The 19,109-nt window shown below is 52.4% G+C and overlaps 7 protein-coding genes across 7 annotated transcripts; 4 read left to right on the forward strand and 3 right to left on the reverse strand.

Annotated features, from left to right (window-relative positions):
* Window positions 1–890: 890 nt before the first annotated feature.
* Window positions 891–2,979, forward strand: J4E82_000551 (uncharacterized protein; the record flags this gene model as incomplete). Its single annotated transcript, XM_051726872.1, has 2 exons — window positions 891–897; window positions 962–2,979. 2 exons carry the CDS (start codon window positions 891–893, stop codon window positions 2,977–2,979), a joined length of 2,025 nt encoding a protein of 674 aa, XP_051593297.1.
* Window positions 2,980–3,064: 85 nt separating this feature from the next.
* J4E82_000552 (uncharacterized protein) lies at window positions 3,065–7,036 on the reverse strand (the record flags this gene model as incomplete). The annotated part of the gene is made up of 1 exon (XM_051726873.1): window positions 3,065–7,036. The coding sequence occupies one exon, from the start codon at window positions 7,034–7,036 to the stop codon at window positions 3,065–3,067; it is 3,972 nt and encodes a 1,323-aa protein (XP_051593298.1).
* Window positions 7,037–7,376: 340 nt separating this feature from the next.
* Window positions 7,377–10,003, reverse strand: J4E82_000553 (uncharacterized protein; the record flags this gene model as incomplete). The annotated part of the gene is made up of 2 exons (XM_051726874.1): window positions 7,377–9,256; window positions 9,307–10,003. 2 exons carry the CDS (start codon window positions 10,001–10,003, stop codon window positions 7,377–7,379), a joined length of 2,577 nt encoding a protein of 858 aa, XP_051593299.1.
* Window positions 10,004–10,545: 542 nt separating this feature from the next.
* On the forward strand, window positions 10,546–11,889 carry J4E82_000554 (uncharacterized protein; the record flags this gene model as incomplete). Its single annotated transcript, XM_051726875.1, has 3 exons — window positions 10,546–10,713; window positions 10,763–11,613; window positions 11,688–11,889. 3 exons carry the CDS (start codon window positions 10,546–10,548, stop codon window positions 11,887–11,889), a joined length of 1,221 nt encoding a protein of 406 aa, XP_051593300.1.
* A 791-nt stretch (window positions 11,890–12,680) lies between these two features.
* J4E82_000555 (uncharacterized protein) lies at window positions 12,681–14,849 on the forward strand (the record flags this gene model as incomplete). Its single annotated transcript, XM_051726876.1, has 2 exons — window positions 12,681–12,687; window positions 13,018–14,849. 2 exons carry the CDS (start codon window positions 12,681–12,683, stop codon window positions 14,847–14,849), a joined length of 1,839 nt encoding a protein of 612 aa, XP_051593301.1.
* Window positions 14,850–15,214: 365 nt separating this feature from the next.
* Window positions 15,215–17,444, reverse strand: J4E82_000556 (uncharacterized protein; the record flags this gene model as incomplete). The annotated part of the gene is made up of 3 exons (XM_051726877.1): window positions 15,215–16,236; window positions 16,292–17,246; window positions 17,385–17,444. The coding sequence occupies 3 exons, from the start codon at window positions 17,442–17,444 to the stop codon at window positions 15,215–15,217; spliced, it is 2,037 nt and encodes a 678-aa protein (XP_051593302.1).
* A 409-nt stretch (window positions 17,445–17,853) lies between these two features.
* On the forward strand, window positions 17,854–18,582 carry J4E82_000557 (uncharacterized protein; the record flags this gene model as incomplete). The annotated part of the gene is made up of 1 exon (XM_051726878.1): window positions 17,854–18,582. One exon carries the CDS (start codon window positions 17,854–17,856, stop codon window positions 18,580–18,582), a length of 729 nt encoding a protein of 242 aa, XP_051593303.1.
* Window positions 18,583–19,109: the final 527 nt, after the last annotated feature.

The raw sequence follows: 19,109 nt of genomic DNA on the forward strand, positions 1-19,109 counted from the left end.
ATCTCTGGTTTGGGCTTCTGTAAGAAGGAAGAATTGATGGGCTAAACGATTTTGTCAGCCAAAAGAGGGTGAGCTGAGCTTTAAGGAGGCAGTGAGGGTGTTATGTGACTACAGGTTGATAGAAGTGGACAAGGGCCCTGAAGGAAACGTAGTAGAGTCTTAGGGGCACAGAATGTACAGCTTTGTGCACGCATGGACAGTGTATCTATTTAACTAAAATTGCGATTCTGAGATAGCCGAGGTGGCAATGGAATGTATACAGCAGGCAGACATGCGTCCGCGAAAGATGCGCAGCACTGGTGACTGACTCAGTATCGGCTTTTGCGATACTTGACAAGGTTTTGGGCTTATTATTAGCGGCAAGTTGGATGGCGATGGGATGGAGTGAATTCTATGTAGCTTTGGAGTCGTTTGTTTGGACTAGAGGCTGTTTGACGAGCAGAGAAGATGTGCTTGCGAGCGCTACAGGGCAAAGAGAAGGTATAAGGACTACGTTAGTATGCTGCGGTTGATCAAGGCTATATTTGCCCTGTCGCTCGCAATGTAAGCGGGCGTGGGGTGTGGCTTTCTTTTTGGAGTACAAGAGGTGGCCCATCTCTAGGCGATGAGGGGAAAGCAGCCACAAGGCGTGGAGGAGGGAGAAGGTTGAAGGCTTACTCGAGGAACAACGGGGGTGCCCTAACATGTGCCTCGGCTCCACAGCTCGCATGGTGCCACTAGCCTGTGAGGTCAAACGTCACTAGCTGAGGACAGGGAGCGCTGCGGCAGTTTGGTCAATTAATAGTATGAGGATGTATCCTCTTCTTCTAGTATCTCAGATTCTGCGAATTGTGGCATTTTAGCATCTCTCACTTACTTTACAGTTGCTTTAACTCTATTGGCCGCCGGCCATGTCAGGTAATCTCGCGTCATCCATGGACCGCGCCGCATCCTGCAGCTCGCTAACATGTCTCACTACCAGTTCTCCCTCTCGCCCTGCCTGCAGCAGCAGCCGGTCTTGCATACCTCAACGGTCGCCATGGCTTCACATACGACTGGCCGCTACTTTCTTCCTTCGTTGGCAGCAGCATCGCCGGCGCGCTGCAAGAACGACGCGACACCCTGAATCTCTTCTACGAACTCGAGGCGCATGCCAAATCCTCTTCGCGCGCAAACCACGCCTGGATCATATTCCAGGGAAAGACGTGGACATATGCCCAGGCTTACGATGTGGTGCTCCGCTATGGCAACTGGCTCAAGAGCAAGGGCGTGGAGAAGGATGAGATTGTCGCAATGGACTTTGTGAACTCGGAGGTCTTCATGTGGGTCTGGTTTGGCCTCTGGAGCATCGGTGCGAAGCCGGCTTTCATCAACTACAACCTATCGGGCAAGCCGCTGGTACACACAATCAAGACGAGTACGGCGCGGTTGGTGCTGGTGGACCAGGAGAGCAAGGACAAGTTCAACCAAGATGCGCTCAAGGAGCATGGCCTCACTCGTGTGCAGCACGCCGACAAGGTCAAATACACTTTTGAACAAGAGCAGTCGGACGTTCCACTATCGGTCAAGAACCAGGCGCAAACTCCCCAAGCCGCTGTCGAAGCAGGCGCCGTCTCCGAGCCTTTGACCGCGCAACGAAACCTCGAAATCATCTTCTTCGATGACGCCCTGACCTCAACCATCCTCACCCATCCACCCACGCGCCTTCCTGACTCGTCTCGCTCCGACCAAAAGCGCAGCAGCATGGCCATGCTCATCTACACATCCGGCACGACAGGCCTCCCCAAACCCGCCGTCATGTCCTGGAGCAAATGCGGCGGCGGCGCCAAATTCGCCGCAAACTGGATGTCCCTCAAGAACGACATAGTTTACACATCCATGCCGCTATACCACAGCTCAGCCTCCGTCCTTGGTGCATGCGCTGTCCTGCGCGCTGGTAGCACAATCGCATTATCCAAGAAATTCTCGCACAAAACATTCTGGCCTGAGATCCGCTCCTCACACGCTACAATCCTGCACTACGTTGGCGAAACATGTCGCTACCTTCTCTCTGCACCGCCCTCTTCGTTAGACAAGCAACACAACATACGGGCCGCCTTTGGCAACGGCCTACGTCCAGACGTCTGGGAGCCATTCAAACAACGGTTCGGCATAGAAACAATCTACGAGTTCTACGCTGCAACAGAAGCGCCCGGTGGTCTCTTCAACCGCTCCACAAACTCCTTTTCCAGCGGCGCAATCGCCCGAAACGGGTCGCTGGGAAACCTTCTCATGTCGCGCAAACTTACCCTCGTACGCATGGATCCCAATTCCGATCCCCCAGAACCTCTCCGCGACCCCGTCACCGGCTTGTGTGAAATCAGCGACTACAACGAAAACGGCGAACTCCTCGGTAAGCTCGACGCAACAAATATAAAAGAGGGTTTCCAGGGCTACTATGGGAACGAGAAAGCTACAAACTCGAAAATCATCAGGGATGTCAAAGAGAAAGGGGATGCCTACTTCCGTTCGGGCGACCTTATGCGATGGGACGACGAAGGAAGGTTCTGGTTCGTTGATCGCATTGGCGATACCTTTCGTTGGAAAGCGGAAAACGTATCCACAGCGGAGGTTTCGGAAGCCGTGGGCAAGCATCCAGCGGTTGCCGAGGCAAACGTCTATGGTGTCAGTGTCCCTGGACATGATGGGCGGGCTGGGTGCGCAGCGATTGTTTTTGAACAAGGCGTTGGCGAGGTCAATGACAAGCTATTGCAAGAGCTGGCACAGCATGTCAAGAAGGAGTTACCGGCGTTTGCGGTACCTGTTTGGATTAGAGTAACGAGGGAGATGCAGTTGACGGGAACGAACAAACAACAGAAGGTTGAGCTGCAGAAGGAGGGAATTGATCCGCAGGTCATGGAAGAGAAGGGAGATGTGCTGTATTGGTTAAGGGACGGCACTTACAGGAGGTTTACCGTGGAAGATCTGAAGAGCATTGAAGGAGGGAACGTGAAACTTTGAGGACACTGGAAGGTGGTTTGGCTGTTGTAAGATAGGATAGAGTAGGCATATATATGATACCAGATGATTCTACATGTACCCCTAATTATCTGGCTGTTTTCCCTTTCCGTGTCTTCCTGGGCTTTTTCTTTGTAGGTTCCTTGTAGAGCTCGTCTTCCTCTTCCTCTTCTTCGATATCCGCGGCCACATCCGCCTCTTCCTGCTCGGCCAAGGACACGGGCTTACTCGCAGCTTTTCTCTTCTTCCTCCCCGTCGATCCACTAGCTGTCGCATTCGCACCTTCAGTCTCTCCATCCTCAGTCGTTGCCGCATCATTTGCCTCATCACCCCTCCCCGCTAATCGAGTCAACGCGGCCTCCATTCTCTTTCCCGCAGCTGACATGCCCTTCTTCTTCCCACTTGGTCCGTTCTCCGCATTTCTCACTCTCGGCGCAAAGGCTCCCGCTCCAACGCTGCCATCAAAGAACCTTGTGATGTTTGCCTGCGTACCTTCCTTCTCCCTCCGATTCATATCCCTAATGACAGGAACGAGCACCTCATCCGTTCTCTCAGAACTCCATCCAATCTGGGAACTCAAGAATGTGCGCAAAGCAGCCAGATCAGGAACACCCCATTGGAAAGGCTCAGGATCGCTATCGACCTCAGGATGAAGATAAGCTTCCGCAACACGAGGATCGGGAAAGGTCGGCGGCAAGAACAGTTTCGTGGCCTGATTCTTGCGGAACCTTTTTCGGAAAGGCTTTTTAGCATCATCTTCTTTCTTGATAGTTCCGTTTTGAACGCCGTCCCACCACGTTCTGAATGACTCTAGGTCTTGGAATTCGGAAAGGATTTCTAATGCGGTGACAGGCCCGATGCCAGGGATACCTGTTGTGTAATCACTGCCGAGCAATTGTGCGATGGCGATCATTTTCTCGCGTGTGAGGCTGAATTCGTTGGTGAGATCTTGGGCAAGGTAGCATTCGACGAATTTGGCTGCATTGAACATGTTCTTGTAAACACGGGTACCGCCGAAGAGGAAGGTATCGGAGTCGTCGGTTACAATGCCGTCAACAAGACCAAGATTCACAAGTTCGGCGCATTGAGCTTCTGCTTCCATCGGAGCTGTGATGTATGGTAGTCCGAATAGGGTCAGTAAATGCTGACACTCTGTGATCATAGTCTGAGTAACTTCATCGGCATCTCGACGGTCTTTCTTCTGCTGTGCGCGAAGTTGTTTGAGCTCATCGTCAAAGTTTACACGCGCGGCAGTATTGTTACTCACTTCCTGAGCGAAGCGTGCGTGTTCTTCTGCCTCTTTTGCAAGGGACGCAAAAAGCTCTTCGTCCTCAGGGTCTGAGTATTGATCTGACTCGTTGCCTTCCGGCATTTCAAAATGCGCATTGTCGTCCGCTACGCCACTGTGGGGCACAATAGGCTTTGTCAAATCGTCTGGGCCTTGCAAGGGAGAGAGTTCCCTCTGAGGTCGATGTGGCCTTTGCTGACGGATCGGGACATCTTCGAATACGGGAGATGGGGACTTTGGTGGTACAGCTTCTGCGACGGATTCGCTTTGCATAGGCACATCCTCGAACTCTGGCGATGGCGACTTCGTAGGCTCAGGCAAAACATTTGTCTCCGTCTGCATCGGTACGTCCTCGAATTCCTCTGATCCTTGGGAAGGAGACCTTGAAGGCTGCTTCGCAAGTGACTCTGATTTTTCGCCATTAGTCGCTTTCTGTTGTGCACGTTTCTCTTCTTCAGGTTCACTTTCGGACCAATCTACTGGCTCATCGTCGGAATCGTCCGCAAATGGAGTTTTCTTTGTCAGGGCAGGATCCTGGCGGGGAGGTGACTTCTGCTGCGGAGAGAGCGGTTTGGGAGGTTCTGCTTTGATTTTGTCGGCAAGATCGCCCATCCTCAACTCAGGGTCCTCAATTGGCACATCTTCCATTTGCGCATCAGCTTCTTCATCCGAGTCGATTGCAACTACTTGCTTCTGGCTCTGGCTAGCGGGCGCGTCGAGGTCGATAATTTCCTTGGTTTCTGGCTTCCGAAGACTTGGGAGCTGCTGGAACTGAAACCTGGACTTTTCTTCTTGACGTGCCTCTTCCCACTGTTGCTTCTCTTCCTCCCGCTGGGCGTTCACTTCTTTTGCAATGTCTCGTTGGCCGCTGAACCATGGCGGGAGTGGCGCAGCAGTCTTCTTTTCTTGTCCGTAGTCTTTTTCAAAGCCTCCTGCGTTATCTGCTTCTAGTTTATCCATCTTCTTCTTGCCTAGGAGGGAGTTTCCTAAGTTGAGCCTCTCGAAAGGCAACGGTCCGTCAAATCCGGCAGCATTTTTTGGCTTGGTTGCAGGTTTCACAGCTGGTGCTGGGGTTGAATCTTGCTGTTTAGGTGATGATTGTCTTGGTTTGACAGGACGCTTCGACTTTCGAGACTCGGCCAATGCAGCCTGGAGGTCCATATCGTCTTCGCTATCGCTCCCTTCAAAAGGGCCTTTCGGCGCAAGCTTGTTACTACGTTGATTTGCCAGCCTTGCGATAGCCATTCCAGAACCCTTCGTTCCAGCGAAGGGGTTGGCCTCAGCGGCACGCCTCTGTTCGAAAACTTCACGCACTGGGTCGTCTTCCGACTCGTCGGCAACGTCTTGCTTCTCTGGCTGCATCGACAACGCAATGGCTTGCTGCAACTGTTCGTTCTCAATATCATCCCCTGCGTCATCCATATCATTCACGCCATCCATGGGCACGTTCTCCCAATCTTCTTCTTCTTCATTATCGTCAGCAAGAAACAGTGAGTCAGGGTCCTGATTCACTGGGGCAGCTCTCTGCGGCTTGAACTGTGCTGGTTTCTCTTTCCTTGCCTTGTAGAGCTTCCTACGTCGCGTCGCCAGCTCATTAGCAATAAACTCACGACCTTCCTTCTCTTGCGCACTGAGGCCTCCTTTGGGCTTGGGCAATCGGTTGAGGCCTTCGATCGGAACGTCCTCGAAGTCTTCGTCATCCTCCCATTCTTGATCCTCTTCAGCAGGACGCTCCGGTAGATCCACATTGATCGGCTTGTGTGCTTTGCCCTCTTCCTTGTTCAACACAACTCCGAGCGCCCAACCGCCTTCTACTCCATCGTTTTTGACAAGTACATATTCCCTGTCCCTCTCACCTGCGACGCGGTTGAATCCGCCTGCTCCAAAAGCATCGTCGTTCATACCGTTGAGATTCATCAATCGTTGTGTAAGTTCGTTGCGTTCGCGTACACGATCGATCTGGAATTTGGAAAACGCCATTCTGTCGGGAAACATGGCGTCGAGCTGTTCCTTCGAGTGCCCCATTCTGAGTCTGCTTCGCAACCTGGCTGCGTTCAAGATGTTGTACCGATCGGCTGGAGGTAGGCTTTGAAAGAAATGGCCGTCGAAGTCAATCTTGGAGAAATCGTAGACATTGATGTCCTCGCCCCTATCGAATTGGCGTGCGTATTCCTCTAACTCTTCAAGGGACATTACCCTAGGATCGTTCGCAGCACCCATTTCAGACATGGACTTGCCCAGATCTGGTAGATGATACTGATCCTTCCTCTTGAAAGTGCGATTCTGCGCACGCTCCTGATCGTTCTGCAAGAGCTCTTCTGCATAGACCAAGTTATCGGGTATTTCCTCCTCCTGCTGCTGCTGCGGCTCTTCCCTAGGGTGCCTTGCAGCTTCTTTCCGCTTCCTGTCTTCCTCCTCAGCAGCCCTCTGCATCTGTATAGCCAACAGCTTCCCCGCTGTCCTGACTGCATCTTCCCGTCTTCCCTCACGGCGCGACTTGCGGTTGCTGATAGTTTGTCGCTTGAGCGCCGGTGCGCCACCATCGAAGACGAAGACGGGCTTGATGCCGATGAAGAGGAGCTTGCATACTCGGCGAAAGAAACCAACAATATGGCTGTTGCGCAGCGCGTTTCCTTCCTTGTCGCGCACTGCTTTGAGGAACTGGTAAATCCAAATGGAAGCATCCACGGCGAGCCGCTTCTTGTTCAACGTCTCGATCTTAATCGGCCGCGCGCAGGGCTGCAAGACAGTCCAGAGACCGGTGACACCCATGGCGATGTTCCAAAGACGCGGTCCATCGGTCTCAAGGGCTATGAGTTGTGGCAGTTCATGTGCAAGCAAGTTCTGACTGGCATAGGCAGCCGTGTGATAGCGCGTCCAGAGCGTGTCCTCGATGACGACATGCCAAGCCGCCGGGTCTAGCCGTCGACGCGACTCTCACGTGCACTAGACACTACACTCTTCTGCTCAGAAGGTTATACACTTTGTAGAAAACAAACATTTTCGTAGCTGAGAAACCTATCGCGAGACCAAAGTCCGAAACCAACTTTTTGAAAGGTTTACCCATTAAAATTGTTTACAGTCTACTCTAGGTATAAGGCAAATGGAAACACTACAAGGCTTGTCCCTCAAGACCAAGTCCTACTCCAACATTCTGCACTTCATCTTGATCTCCTTCATCATCGCCGAAATCTGCTGCCTCGCCATGGTCGTCAGCATCTTCCATACCGGCATCCGTGCCACCAAATGCGCCCCCCTTGTGCTGCTGTCTGCGTCTAGAAGTGTCCTGAGATTCGTCTGCGTCGTCCGAGTCGTCGAAAACCTCACTCTGCTTTCTTCCTTTGGGAACGCCTATCATGTCGCCGGATGGTCTGAATTCGAACATCGAATTCGGACGGTCGTGAGTATATCGCGGATCGCGTGGGCGAGACTTGAGCTCTGTAGAGTGTGTTGTAGCTTGAGGTGACATGGCGGACCACCATCCGCTCAATCGTTTTCCCAGTGACGGACTATCAGGAACGTCTATTTTCTCATCTGTGACTGCTAGTTCGGCTGGCGCATTCTTCTTCTTGCGAGCGAACGTGAAGCCGAGAGGAAGATTCACGGGTGAACCAGGTCGCGATGGTTCTGCTGTCGACGAGGACTCTGATCCCGATGCTGGGTACAAAGCACCACCCTCCGGACCATCGCTTCTTGTGCGCTTTAGCAAGCTGCGGAGGTCTTCCTCGCTCAAAGCGTTAACTACATCGTCATCGCGTGCACCACGAGGTCTGAACTTTCGCCTCCCTTCTTGGATAGCGTACTCTAATTTTGCGCGGTTCGCAATAAACTTCAGCTTGGGAAAAGCTGATTGTTGACCAACATGTATCATGCGTGCTAATCGTTGCGGCGTGGGGTCAGTAAGTATATAAATGAAGTCCGAAGGTATGGATTTGGGCCAGATGGTTATAGTGCCGCTGAAGCGCTGCAGCCAAAGCTCACTCCAGTCTTGGCCAAGCGGGCGAGGTAACAGTTCGAGATGCCGAAGCACCTTGAGCCATTTATTGAGGTCAAGTTTAAGATATTGCTCTGTGGCCGAGCCTAAAAAGCCACCTCTCCAGCCCCGTCCTCGCCGATGAGTGACAGGTCGACCGACCGATCCGCGGGACGAAAAGAAGAAGATGTTGATGTGGGGGTTGACCTGGCTTACGATTGAGAATCGAACATTGAAGTGGAGATTCAATGCCTTGAGTGGAATGTCCGTTCGCAAACTGCCGTCTTTCCACTTATGTCCAAAAGAGTAGGGTGAAAGACTGCCGTCCTTGTTCTTCTTCATCAAGACCACTGGGTTGAGTATGCCCGGAACAGCAGCAGATGCCAGGACTGCTGACCAGACGACGCAGTCTGGGGCTGTGATGTAGTTGGCTAAGATGGTCGGCGAGTGGGGATCTGAGGGGACACATGAGACGTTCAGTATACGCCCGGTCCTCTGGTATGCCTCCTTGAAGGTCAAACTGCCATGGGTCATCCAAGCACATTTCTTTGCCCAATCGACGCTGTCGAATCTCGCTCCCGTCTTATACCATCTCTTTGACCAAGTGAGGATGCTTTCGTGACATGCTGTAATTCGATGAGCTAGAGCTGGTACGAGCAGCTTCTTTAGCTCTTCGTCGGTCCTTGTGCATAGCAGTGCAGCCACGAGCGCTCCTCCAGATGTACCCGTGATGACTTCTGGCAGCAGTTCGGCATCCATAAGAGCTTTGGCCACACCAAAGTGGTAGTATGCAAAGGTCGCCCCTCCGGACAGACATAGTGCAGTGCGACCGAAGTTGCTGCCGAGGTGTTTGAACAAGGCGCGCTTGTTCTCTGCATCGAGCTGGTTGGTCCGCAAGAGGAAAGCGAGCGATGTCTCGGCTTCGTCGACGAACTTCTGAACGAGGTCTTTGGTTCCGTAGTAAGTTTCGCTGTACAATCGCGGGTTTTCGAACCCTACGAAGTTGTTCTTCATCGAAGCTAAATGCGACGTTAGAGACAATCTGTGGTGATGTGACAGAGGATCCTACCTTCCAAGAGCGCGCGGAGGTCCTCAACAGCAGTGTGTTGGCCTTTGGAGGCATTTGATCCTGATCCAGCCCTTTCCTCTGCTTCGGCTTTCTCGCGCAGTTTGACCATCTGTTGGTGTACTCTTGCGATGGTCTTGCTGTCATAGTATGCGTAGTCAGCCTTCTCCTTCCACGATTCGTTGCCCAGGTATGCGTCTAGCTCCTTTGCCCCTTCTATCCACTCCTCATACGATCTCGCGTCGTTCAGTCGCTGTCTTAGTCTCTGGCGTGTGCCTCGCCATGTTATCCAGTGTTCGTACAGGTAGATGTACAGGCGAGTGAAGACGTAGGCTATGCTCAGGAACAGCAGCCACCCCAACACCACTAGCAGTAGTGGCCACTTGAGCAGTACGTAGACGAAGCCTTCGCGCGTTTCATCCTTGCCGCGTCGCGGGGGCGCTTTGCTCTTCTTGCGCCGCTTGACGCGCTGGTGGACGGGGCGCCAGTCGTTGAGGGCGGAGATGAAGGTTCGCTCGGGCGGCGGCGCTGTGAGGTCTTCGGTCGAGGGCGAGTTTTCGGGCGCAGCCAAGGCCTTCTCGAATTCGACAAAGTGCTCTTCCTGGACAAAGTCGTTGTCGTAGTCTGGTAGCAGGGTGAAGTCGAAGCCCGCCGAGGAGTATGGCTCTGGGCCGTCTGTCCTTTTATCTACGTCAGCCATGGGATAGAGAGCTGTCGGATATTGATCGCATCGTCAAGATGGTTAGGGGCGAAGACTCAGGTGATGTCAAATGGTCGTGTTGGCATGTGAGGCTCGAAGCTTCGGGACGTACGTCACTCCTGACTCGGAACCCTTCCGCCGTTCCTGCAGGATTGTGCGCGCACCTGCATGCACATCGTCAACGCGTCTGGCCCTCAACACCCCACCTCACGCGAACCAGCTATATACCTGCCCTCCTTTGAGGCATGCGACCTCGGTGCAGCATATTCCAAGCCGTCGTCCGATCGCGAACGCTTCACTCGCCGCAATGGAGGCCTCGACGCTGCTTGATGACACTTGCCATCGAGACGTCTTGCGATGATACATCAGTAGCCATAATCGAAAAAGGAACGCAAAATGGTCGCCCGACAGCCCGACTCCATTTCCACAAGAAAGTGACATCGGACAATGCCATCTATCAAGGCGTACATCCACTGGTATCGCTTCTGTCTCACCAGGAGAGTCTTGCTATTCTTGTGAATGAAGCCATTCGCTCTCTTCCTATGCGAGATGGATCGCTTCCTTCAGAGGCAGGTGGGACACAGACGGGCGCACTAGATGTTGCGGCGAGGAGGTTGCCCGACTTTGTGTCGGTCACTCGTGGGCCAGGCATGCGCAGTAATCTCTTCACTGGCCTTGATACTGCAAAGGGACTCGCTGTCGCATGGCAGGTACTGCACTAGCTTCTATAAAAGGACCTGCTACTGATACATCTGCTAGAAACCTCTCGTTGGAGTACATCACATGCAAGCTCATGCCCTCACACCACGCATGGTCAGCGCCCTCGAAGCCCACGTCGAGCAGAAAGATCCGTCCGCCGAAACAGTCCTTCACGATCCGACAACGACCGAACTTCCTCCCAAGTTCCCATTCCTATCGGTTCTTGCATCTGGAGGCCATACGTTGCTCATACACTCGGCGTCCTTGACAGACCATCGCGTTCTAGGCTCTACAAATGACATTGCTATTGGGGAGTGTTTGGACAAAATAGCACGCGTCGTACTGCCTGCAGAGATAATGCAGACATCGAAGAGTACTATGTACGGAGCGCTTCTAGAAGCGTTTGCTTTACCAGACACTCCACGAACACGGCCAACACCTGGCGACTCATCCACAGCTGTTTCAACCCCATCTGTGTATACTGCCAAGACCTACCTAGAAACCTTCGGCTGTCAATACAGCTGGTACGAGGTGCCGGTGAACCATGAAGACGCGATGCGGAAGAGCGCAACCAAATGGGGCTGGGCTCTCAACCGACCACTGACCAAGGCAGGTGGAGGGGTCAAAATCAACAGTCTTGAGTTGAGCTTTTCCGGCATTACCACAATGGTTGAGCGCATCGTTCGATTTGGCATGGATCCAGCGACAAGAAAATTCAACAAAGTCGAGAGGGCGGCTGTCGACGTCAGCATCGAAGAACGGAAAGATCTAGCACGTGAGACTATGCGTGCTGCGTTTGAACATGTCGCTTCGCGGGTGGTTCTAGGCCTGCAATCTCAACAGGACGTCGTACATGCACCCGCAGTTGTCATGGCTGGTGGTGTGGCCGCCAACTTATTTCTTCGACACATGTAAGTTGATTCATCAGTACGAAGGCATGCAGCGTTGTCGACCAGTAAGAACAAAGTGTGCTAACGGTCATCAGATTAGCAAAGACGCTTTGCGCCCATGGGTTTCCGGATGTTGAACTACATTTTCCGCCACCCAAGTTTTGCACCGACAATGCTGCAATGATAGGATGGGCTGGCCTCGAGATGTTCGAAGCCGGCTACCTCGCTCCACTCAGCATACGGGCAATACGCAAATGGCCGCTGGATAAGCTCTTAGATCCTCCGTCGGATGGGTGAACTCACCACACTACATGCTATGTGTATACAACGCATAGCATACGAGGGTTCGAAGCACTCTGTATAGGCCGAGAACATTGGTGCCTGGATATTCAAGGTCATTTTCTAGCGCCTAGGGAATCAGCCACCATGAATCACCTCGGCTGCCGGCACAAGAAGTATCGCGTGTTTCACTGCGTTCATGGGCACACTCGCAGGCTGTCCGCCAAGGACGTTATCAGTACGACTTATTACAATTCTCTTTCGTCTTGTCTAAAGATAGGCCATCTGGAGGGTACTTGGGCCGAGAATTACCCTGGAGTAAATGACTACAAGTCTTTACCTTTCCGAATGCGAATATCGTGATTCTCGCTTCACCTTTTTCGAACAAACAGGAAAGTGCCAAGCGTGTCCGCATTCAGACCGGGTCTACACGTTACAGAGATAACGTTGTCGAGATTTCGAGAGATTCAGAGCTGGCACCGGCTCATATGAACATGCAAGGGCATTGCGTGGAGGACCCTGGACTTCTCGGCTGTCCCCATGCATGTCACGATCACATCAAATAGCCAGCAATATAGCCAAACAAGAACCACTTTAATTCTGCCGAACGTCCCCATGTTTCGCCAAATCAACCCTTTGTAGAGCACGATGTGTCCCTATATTTAGGCCTTTCCAGGTCATGCCACAGCTGCACCCGACGGCTATCAGGATATATTGCGCTGCGAGATCGAAAGCACGACCTAGAGCCCGGATTCACAACTATCAAGCATCGCTAATGCAACGTCTGCAGTATCGCACACGTGCAACCGATGTCTCGTACGGTGCGATGCTGTCTAGGCTCGTATCTTTCATTTACACACAAACTCGTCGCCTATGTGGGCAGTTCGACCGGAATGACGAACCGAGCAAAGTCTATAACTTCTTCGCATAGTCGCAGTGAATGTGTCAATTCTGGAGTGTGCTCGTATCTTACGATCTAGTTTTGCGTAAGACGCTACTCTTGGAATATGGCTTTTGCACGGAATAGCGTGCTTGCGCTTCTTGGCCTCGCTATTGGGTTGGTCATGATACCTACAATGAGAAACTATCGCTGACTTTCTTCCAGTGCTCATGCAGCGCCTGCAGGTCTACACAATCGCCAGATAGGGGTCACACCACCCAAGCAGAGTGTCTCTTGGGATACTGGTAACTCAGAACCTACCGAAGAGCCACAAGAGCCCATCATTCCTTCCATACCAACCGATGAGATCAGTCTTGGAACGCCATCGGGGTGGCTCAGTTGGGAAACTACTGGACCAGCTCCTACAGATGCACCCGGAAGCCCTGACTACCCGCCTCCAGCCAAGCCAACGGATCAATTCAGTATCGGCACGCCATCTGGCTGGATCAGCTGGGAGACCAGTGGACCTGCGCCTACGCCAGCTCCTGAAGAACCCGACTATCCACCTCCGTCCAAGCCAACAGATCAATTCAGTATTGGCAAACCATCCTTCTGGATAAGCTGGGCGACGGATGGTCCCGCACCAACTCCTGAGCCGGAAGAGCCTGAGGAGCCTGCATATCCTCCAACTAAGCCCAGCGATCAAATTAGCATTGGTAAGCCATCATACAGTGTTACTTGGGACGGAGACGGCCCAGGTGCTTCATCAACGCCAAAACCAGAACCGACCTCTGAACATCCCACTGTCACATCACTGCCACCCATTTGGTCCAACTCAAGCACCATCAGCACAGCTCCTACCACCAGCTCCAAGTCTCCAGTGTCTTCTTCTACCAAATCTGCTTCGTCCAGCAAGGTCTCGTCCACCAAGAAGCCCTACCCACCGTGGCACCCATGGCCACCGAAGCCAACGAAACCAACGTCAAAGTCTACCTTGAAATCAACAGAAAAGCCAACTTCGACTCCAAAGCCGTCGTCAACCGCGAAGCCAATTCCCTCCCCAGTACCAGTGCCTTCGACAACCAAGAGCGCTTTCATCAGTCTGTCGCCCCCTAAGTTCAGCGTGAGTTGGGATTTGAACAGAAGAGAAGCAAAGCCTACTTCTACGACTACCAAGAAGACAAAAACGACTTCGACTAAGAAGACAACGACTACGACGAAGAAGAGTACATCAAAGAGCACATCGAAGTCAACCTCCAAGTCAACCTCCAAGTCTTCTTCTAAAGCTACAACAACGCCTAAGCCCACTCCTACACCCACGCCTACACCATCACCATCCCCTATTCCTCTCCCTACCCCAACGCCCAGTCCTTCGCCATCCTCATCCCCCTCAACTCTGACCCCTACTCCTATCTATACTTCCACTACTACTCCCCCTGCCGAGATCACCGTAGGCCCGCCCAACTTCAGTGTATCCTGGAACTACGACGAACCCGAGCCTACTCCGTCACCTGAAGAACCGCTTCCCGAGGATGGAGAAGAGCCCTATCCTACCGACCCAGAAGATCCCTTTCCTGAGGATCCTTTTCCAGAAGACCCAGAAGACGACTTCCCACCTCCTTCTCAGCCAACCCAAGCAAACAGCATCGGCCTTAACCCGCCTACTGTAACCGTGATCTGGGGCAAGAAGCGCCAAGAAGACGATGCTGTACCCACCTCATCGCCGGAGCTTCCCGAAGACGATGATGATGACGATGACTTCCCTCCGCCATCACAGCCAACACAGCCAAACAGTGTCGGCCTCAATCCACCCACCTACACTGTCATCTGGGGTAAGGAAAAGCGCGTTGCTGCTCCTGCGCCTGAACCCACTGCTGCACCCGCAGTAGCTGAGAGAGATGCAGAAGCAGAGCCGAAGCCACAGAACAGTATTGGCTTAGAGTTCCCCTGGCAGAGTATTACGTGGCCGAAGCCAGCGCCGCCAACGTATATTTCATGGGGGAAGAGGGAGGATGATGCAGCACCCACGGCAGTACCGCAGAAGAGGATGGAGACGGTTTATGTAAAAGGGAAGGAGGCTAGGGCTACTCTTGCTTGAGGAGATTGCGAATTAGGAAAGACGGCCATTGGGGCGCGCGAGCTTGGGTGGATCGGATAGGGATTCTGACGTAGCATACCCTCATTCCTCTGACTGTACCAGATCCTCAATTTATTCTCTTGCTTATCAAGGCCAAAGTGTGACTGTTCAGTACCCATACATATGCTCTTGTGAAGTCAAGCGTCCTTTGTAAGTTACTGTCACGAATCTCATCGTAAAGATACACATAACAAGACCGAGGTGTACGATAAACATTACTCTGCTACAAACTCATACCGCAAGTGATCAAAACTATCATACATGTTCTAAGCGTAAATATCCAAGCAACCCACTGGGTTGTAACACATTACGTATTTCAACTAGCTTCACGAAGACTGTGCTGGCGTGGAAGCACCTTGGCTACGCACCTGAAGCTTCTTCGGCTTCTTCTTCGGCTTCGGCTCTTCGGACGTCGTCGAGCCGCTTGGCTTCTCTTCCTTCTGTGGTGCGGATGGTTCTTGTTGGCTAGACGCTGGTTTCTTGTCTGCTGGATCTTCATCCTTTTTGGGTGTTTGTTTCGCCGATTCTGTCTTCTTCAGTTCAGGCTTCTTTGGTGCTTCCTTCTTCTCTGTTGCGTCGTCTTTCTTGTCTTCTTGATCTGCCTTCTTAGGTTCTTGCTTCGTCTTGTTCGCCTTGTCCTTCTCGTTCAGCTTCTTCGGTGCTTTCTTCGCTTTGCCAGATGCGATAGATGATGCGAGGTCCTCGCCTTCTTGTACGTCTTCGACCATGAAGTTGGCTGCCATGCACCGTCCGCCATTCTGCTTTCCTACATCCATAGGGCAAGCGCTGAATACAATGACTACATCCCGCTCGGCACGGAAGCGGACGAAGCATCGCTTTTTGCCTTTGGGCTCATCGACTCTGAGCGTCACGCCCTTTGTGCCCGCACCGTCGGTTTGGTCACTACCCTCGGATTGTAGAGGCGCATTCATGAAAAGATGAAGAGGCGTGGGTGCGATATTGACTGAGATGTCTGCGCCAACTGCTTTTGGACCCTTGAGTCCTGCCGTCTCGTTGATTTCCTTAAGCGCGAGGACGAGGTTCTCGGCACAGCTACCATGTTCCGCCGGCTTATCAACGCCTAATGAAGCGTACTGGTTCGCGTCACATGCCGCCGTCAGTGTGTCATGTCCACCGGGCGATGTGTCTTCAATAAGGGTGACGATCGGGTTGCGCAGGTTGGTCAGGAGCTCGTCATCGACTTCTGGCACGAGTTTGTGCGAGGAAGCGCGCGTGTGGGGAAGGGAGAGGTACTCCATTGGAGGTTGCGAAGAGTTTGAGGGATGTGTCGAGGCGTATGCAGAGTATACTGCATAAGCCGAGGATGCGTAGCCTGAACCAGTCGCAGCTGCCTAACGTTACTATCCATTCCTATGATGTAGATCACAAGATCCAAAACTTACCAGCGATGGTTCCAGCGCCTACAGGCGTCTTCGAGAAGTCGTAGAGCTGTTCCGCATAGCTCTTGTTCGGATCGCGGTAATGGCTCGACTTAAACGCGCTCACGACGGCGTTCTTGTCGGGTACTTCGACATTCGGCACATAGCTAGAGAAACTCTTTCCAGTCGGTAGGTATGACGACCACTTCTTGGTATTCTCCTCGTTCTGTTTCTTCTCTTGCTCAGGACTAGGCTTCTGCTCTGCTTCCTGCTTGTTCGCTCCGCCCTTGTTGCGGTATGGGATCGAGGGGAGATATGACGCCCAAGTGCGCTTGTTGGGCTGCTTCGACGATGACGCTGTGCTCTCGGTTGTCTTCTCGTTATCGGGTGTATCAGGAGCTTGTTCGGGCGGGTCTTCAGCAGCTTCTTCTTTTGGACTTTCGACTGCCTCTTCAGTAGATTGAGTTTCCTTGCCACTGCTACCTGCATCCTTCTTCTGCTCCTCCGAATCGTCCTCTACATCTTTCTTCGGCTCTTTCGGTTCGTTTGACTCGCCTTCTTTGTCTTTGGCCGCCTCTTCACCTTTCTCACCCTCCTCCTCCACAGCCTTCTTCATTTGCTCTGCCTCTTTCTTGACTTGTTCATCATCCAATTCCTTTCCTTCACCCTCTTCATCATCTCCCTCCTCTGGTGGTGGGCCCAGGGTAAACGCCCACATACTTACCACTTGCTTGCCATATGTGTTGATGACCTTGATTGTCCTGCCTCTGGGCACAAATGTCGCGACGCCATGGCGCGCGGGTATAGTCTGCAATTCACCAGACATGTCTTCGGCCGTGTCGAAATTGTACTGTTCCTCTCTGTCTTTTCCCTTCTTCTTACGCTGCTTCTCAACAGCCGACAGCACAGAGATAAGTGCAATGCCAGCGAGAGCGCGACGAGAGGGGACTTGAGGCGCCGTGTTGACAAGTTGTATGCGCTAGTAGCGCCAGCAAGGAAACAGGATAGATGGACAGTTGGTAAATGGCCGTTAGTGTATCTGGCTTCCGTTATGTCGACTTGAACGACGAGTAGTGAGGTATGGAACATCTACCATATCCACGGATCGGTGACGTACACGGTGCACATCATTACAGATCGCACGACGCGATTCGTCGGGAAGGTCGGCAGCAAGCATGGGAGCCCTTGTGCAACGTCCCGCGCGGTCATCTTACTAGGATCACGAATGACGCAGCGTAGTGGAACCCTGTTTTGCGATGGCAAAAGCAACGGCAGAGGGACGCGGTTGCGATTGCCCTAGAACCTCATTGCTCGCTTACACTTGTGGGTCTCATCGCCCTCTAAGCGGATACCTATAGTGATAGTCATTCTCGAGGTTCATGTTTACACTATGACCACAGACCTCACACACTTCCAACGTGCATACAACGTAAAGCAGCTTGCTTGAGCATCTGCGGCGATGGGCAGTTTTGCATTTTCATCGGAGTGCCGTTCCGAGCGACTGTCGCAATCACTATGAGGGGAGGCCTCCAGGACAAAACTGAGCTAGAGCTACTCTTCAACTACCTTGGTCGCTATCCTACACCATGACCGCTTTCCATCCATTTCCGCGGCTTCCTCTGGAGCTCCGAGAGCAGATCTGGAAGGACACCATCGAACCGCGCACTGTCGACGTCCGGCGTACTCGAAAGGGGACTGAACGTTATGGCCAGCTGGTCTCGTCTACGCCAATACCAGCCATGCTACAGTCCTGCCGGGAAGCGCGAAACCTTGGACTTTACGAGCGAGTTTTCTTTGAGGTTACTCCTGCAACAAAACAATTAAAAGGCAAAAACGAGGCTGAGAACGCCATGAAGAGGTTCTTCACGCTCGATGAGCGGGGAGAAGAAGGGCCCAAGAAAGCAGGCTCTCCTGACACGGAGCAACGCTATGTCTGGTTAGATCTTAACATTGATATGGTGGATATTGGGGCTTCTAGGTTCTGCAACTACGAATCGGTCGCATCAGCAGTCAAGCGTCTCAAATTCGAGCGAGAGAACTCAGAGGAATACTTCTACCATACTGAATCAACTGAACTCATGAATTTTGCTAGTGTGGAAGAGATTCACATAGTCTGCGCAGATGGTTTCTGGATGTGGGCTGGAGCTACACACGAGCATTCCTGGCCCTGCGCCGAAGAAAAGCTGGTGTTTATTGACGCATTCAATGGTCGGGTTGCGCGTGGCATTGAATTTGAAAAGATATGTATACAGACGCTGGAGGACGCTTGGCTAGGAGCTCCTGGCGAAGCATTTTCCACTGATGACGAGTCTTGAGGCTGAAACAAGCGTCTTGTCTATCTTTCTAGCTGTCGCTAGAGACATGATTTTATTGGGAGTGGAAAACATCGAGATGCATAATTTTACCAATGGAATACTGATGATTACGCCAAAGCTATCTTACAATACTGTGACTCAAAACTAAGTCCTGAAGATCTTCGCTGAACTCTGACGATGGCTCTCTCTTACAATCACCGACTGCAGGCAATCTGCTGATCTTAGTGCTCGCATCCTTGTCACCTGCCTCGCGAGCTGCTCGTTCGGCCTTCGCTTAATCAACTATCTCGGAGACCTTCAGGACAAGATTGAGCTAAAATTATCCATCGACTACTGTATTATCAGGCGCACTTATCCTGCTGTCTTTCGTTTGAACGAGATTGTCCAATGACTACCGGCTTGTGCTATGTGTGACAGTATCTGTTTGACGTTGGCGGCACAGTGCAGACAGCTGCACATCTGGAAGACGTGTCTGGACGCCACACGCAGCAGGATCACCTTGTACTACACCACGCGCATATCGCCTG

This window comes from Alternaria postmessia, assembly GCF_024291825.1.
Source record: "Alternaria postmessia strain BMP 2775 chromosome Unknown scaffold_2, whole genome shotgun sequence".
Lineage (NCBI taxonomy): Eukaryota > Fungi > Ascomycota > Dothideomycetes > Pleosporales > Pleosporaceae > Alternaria > Alternaria postmessia.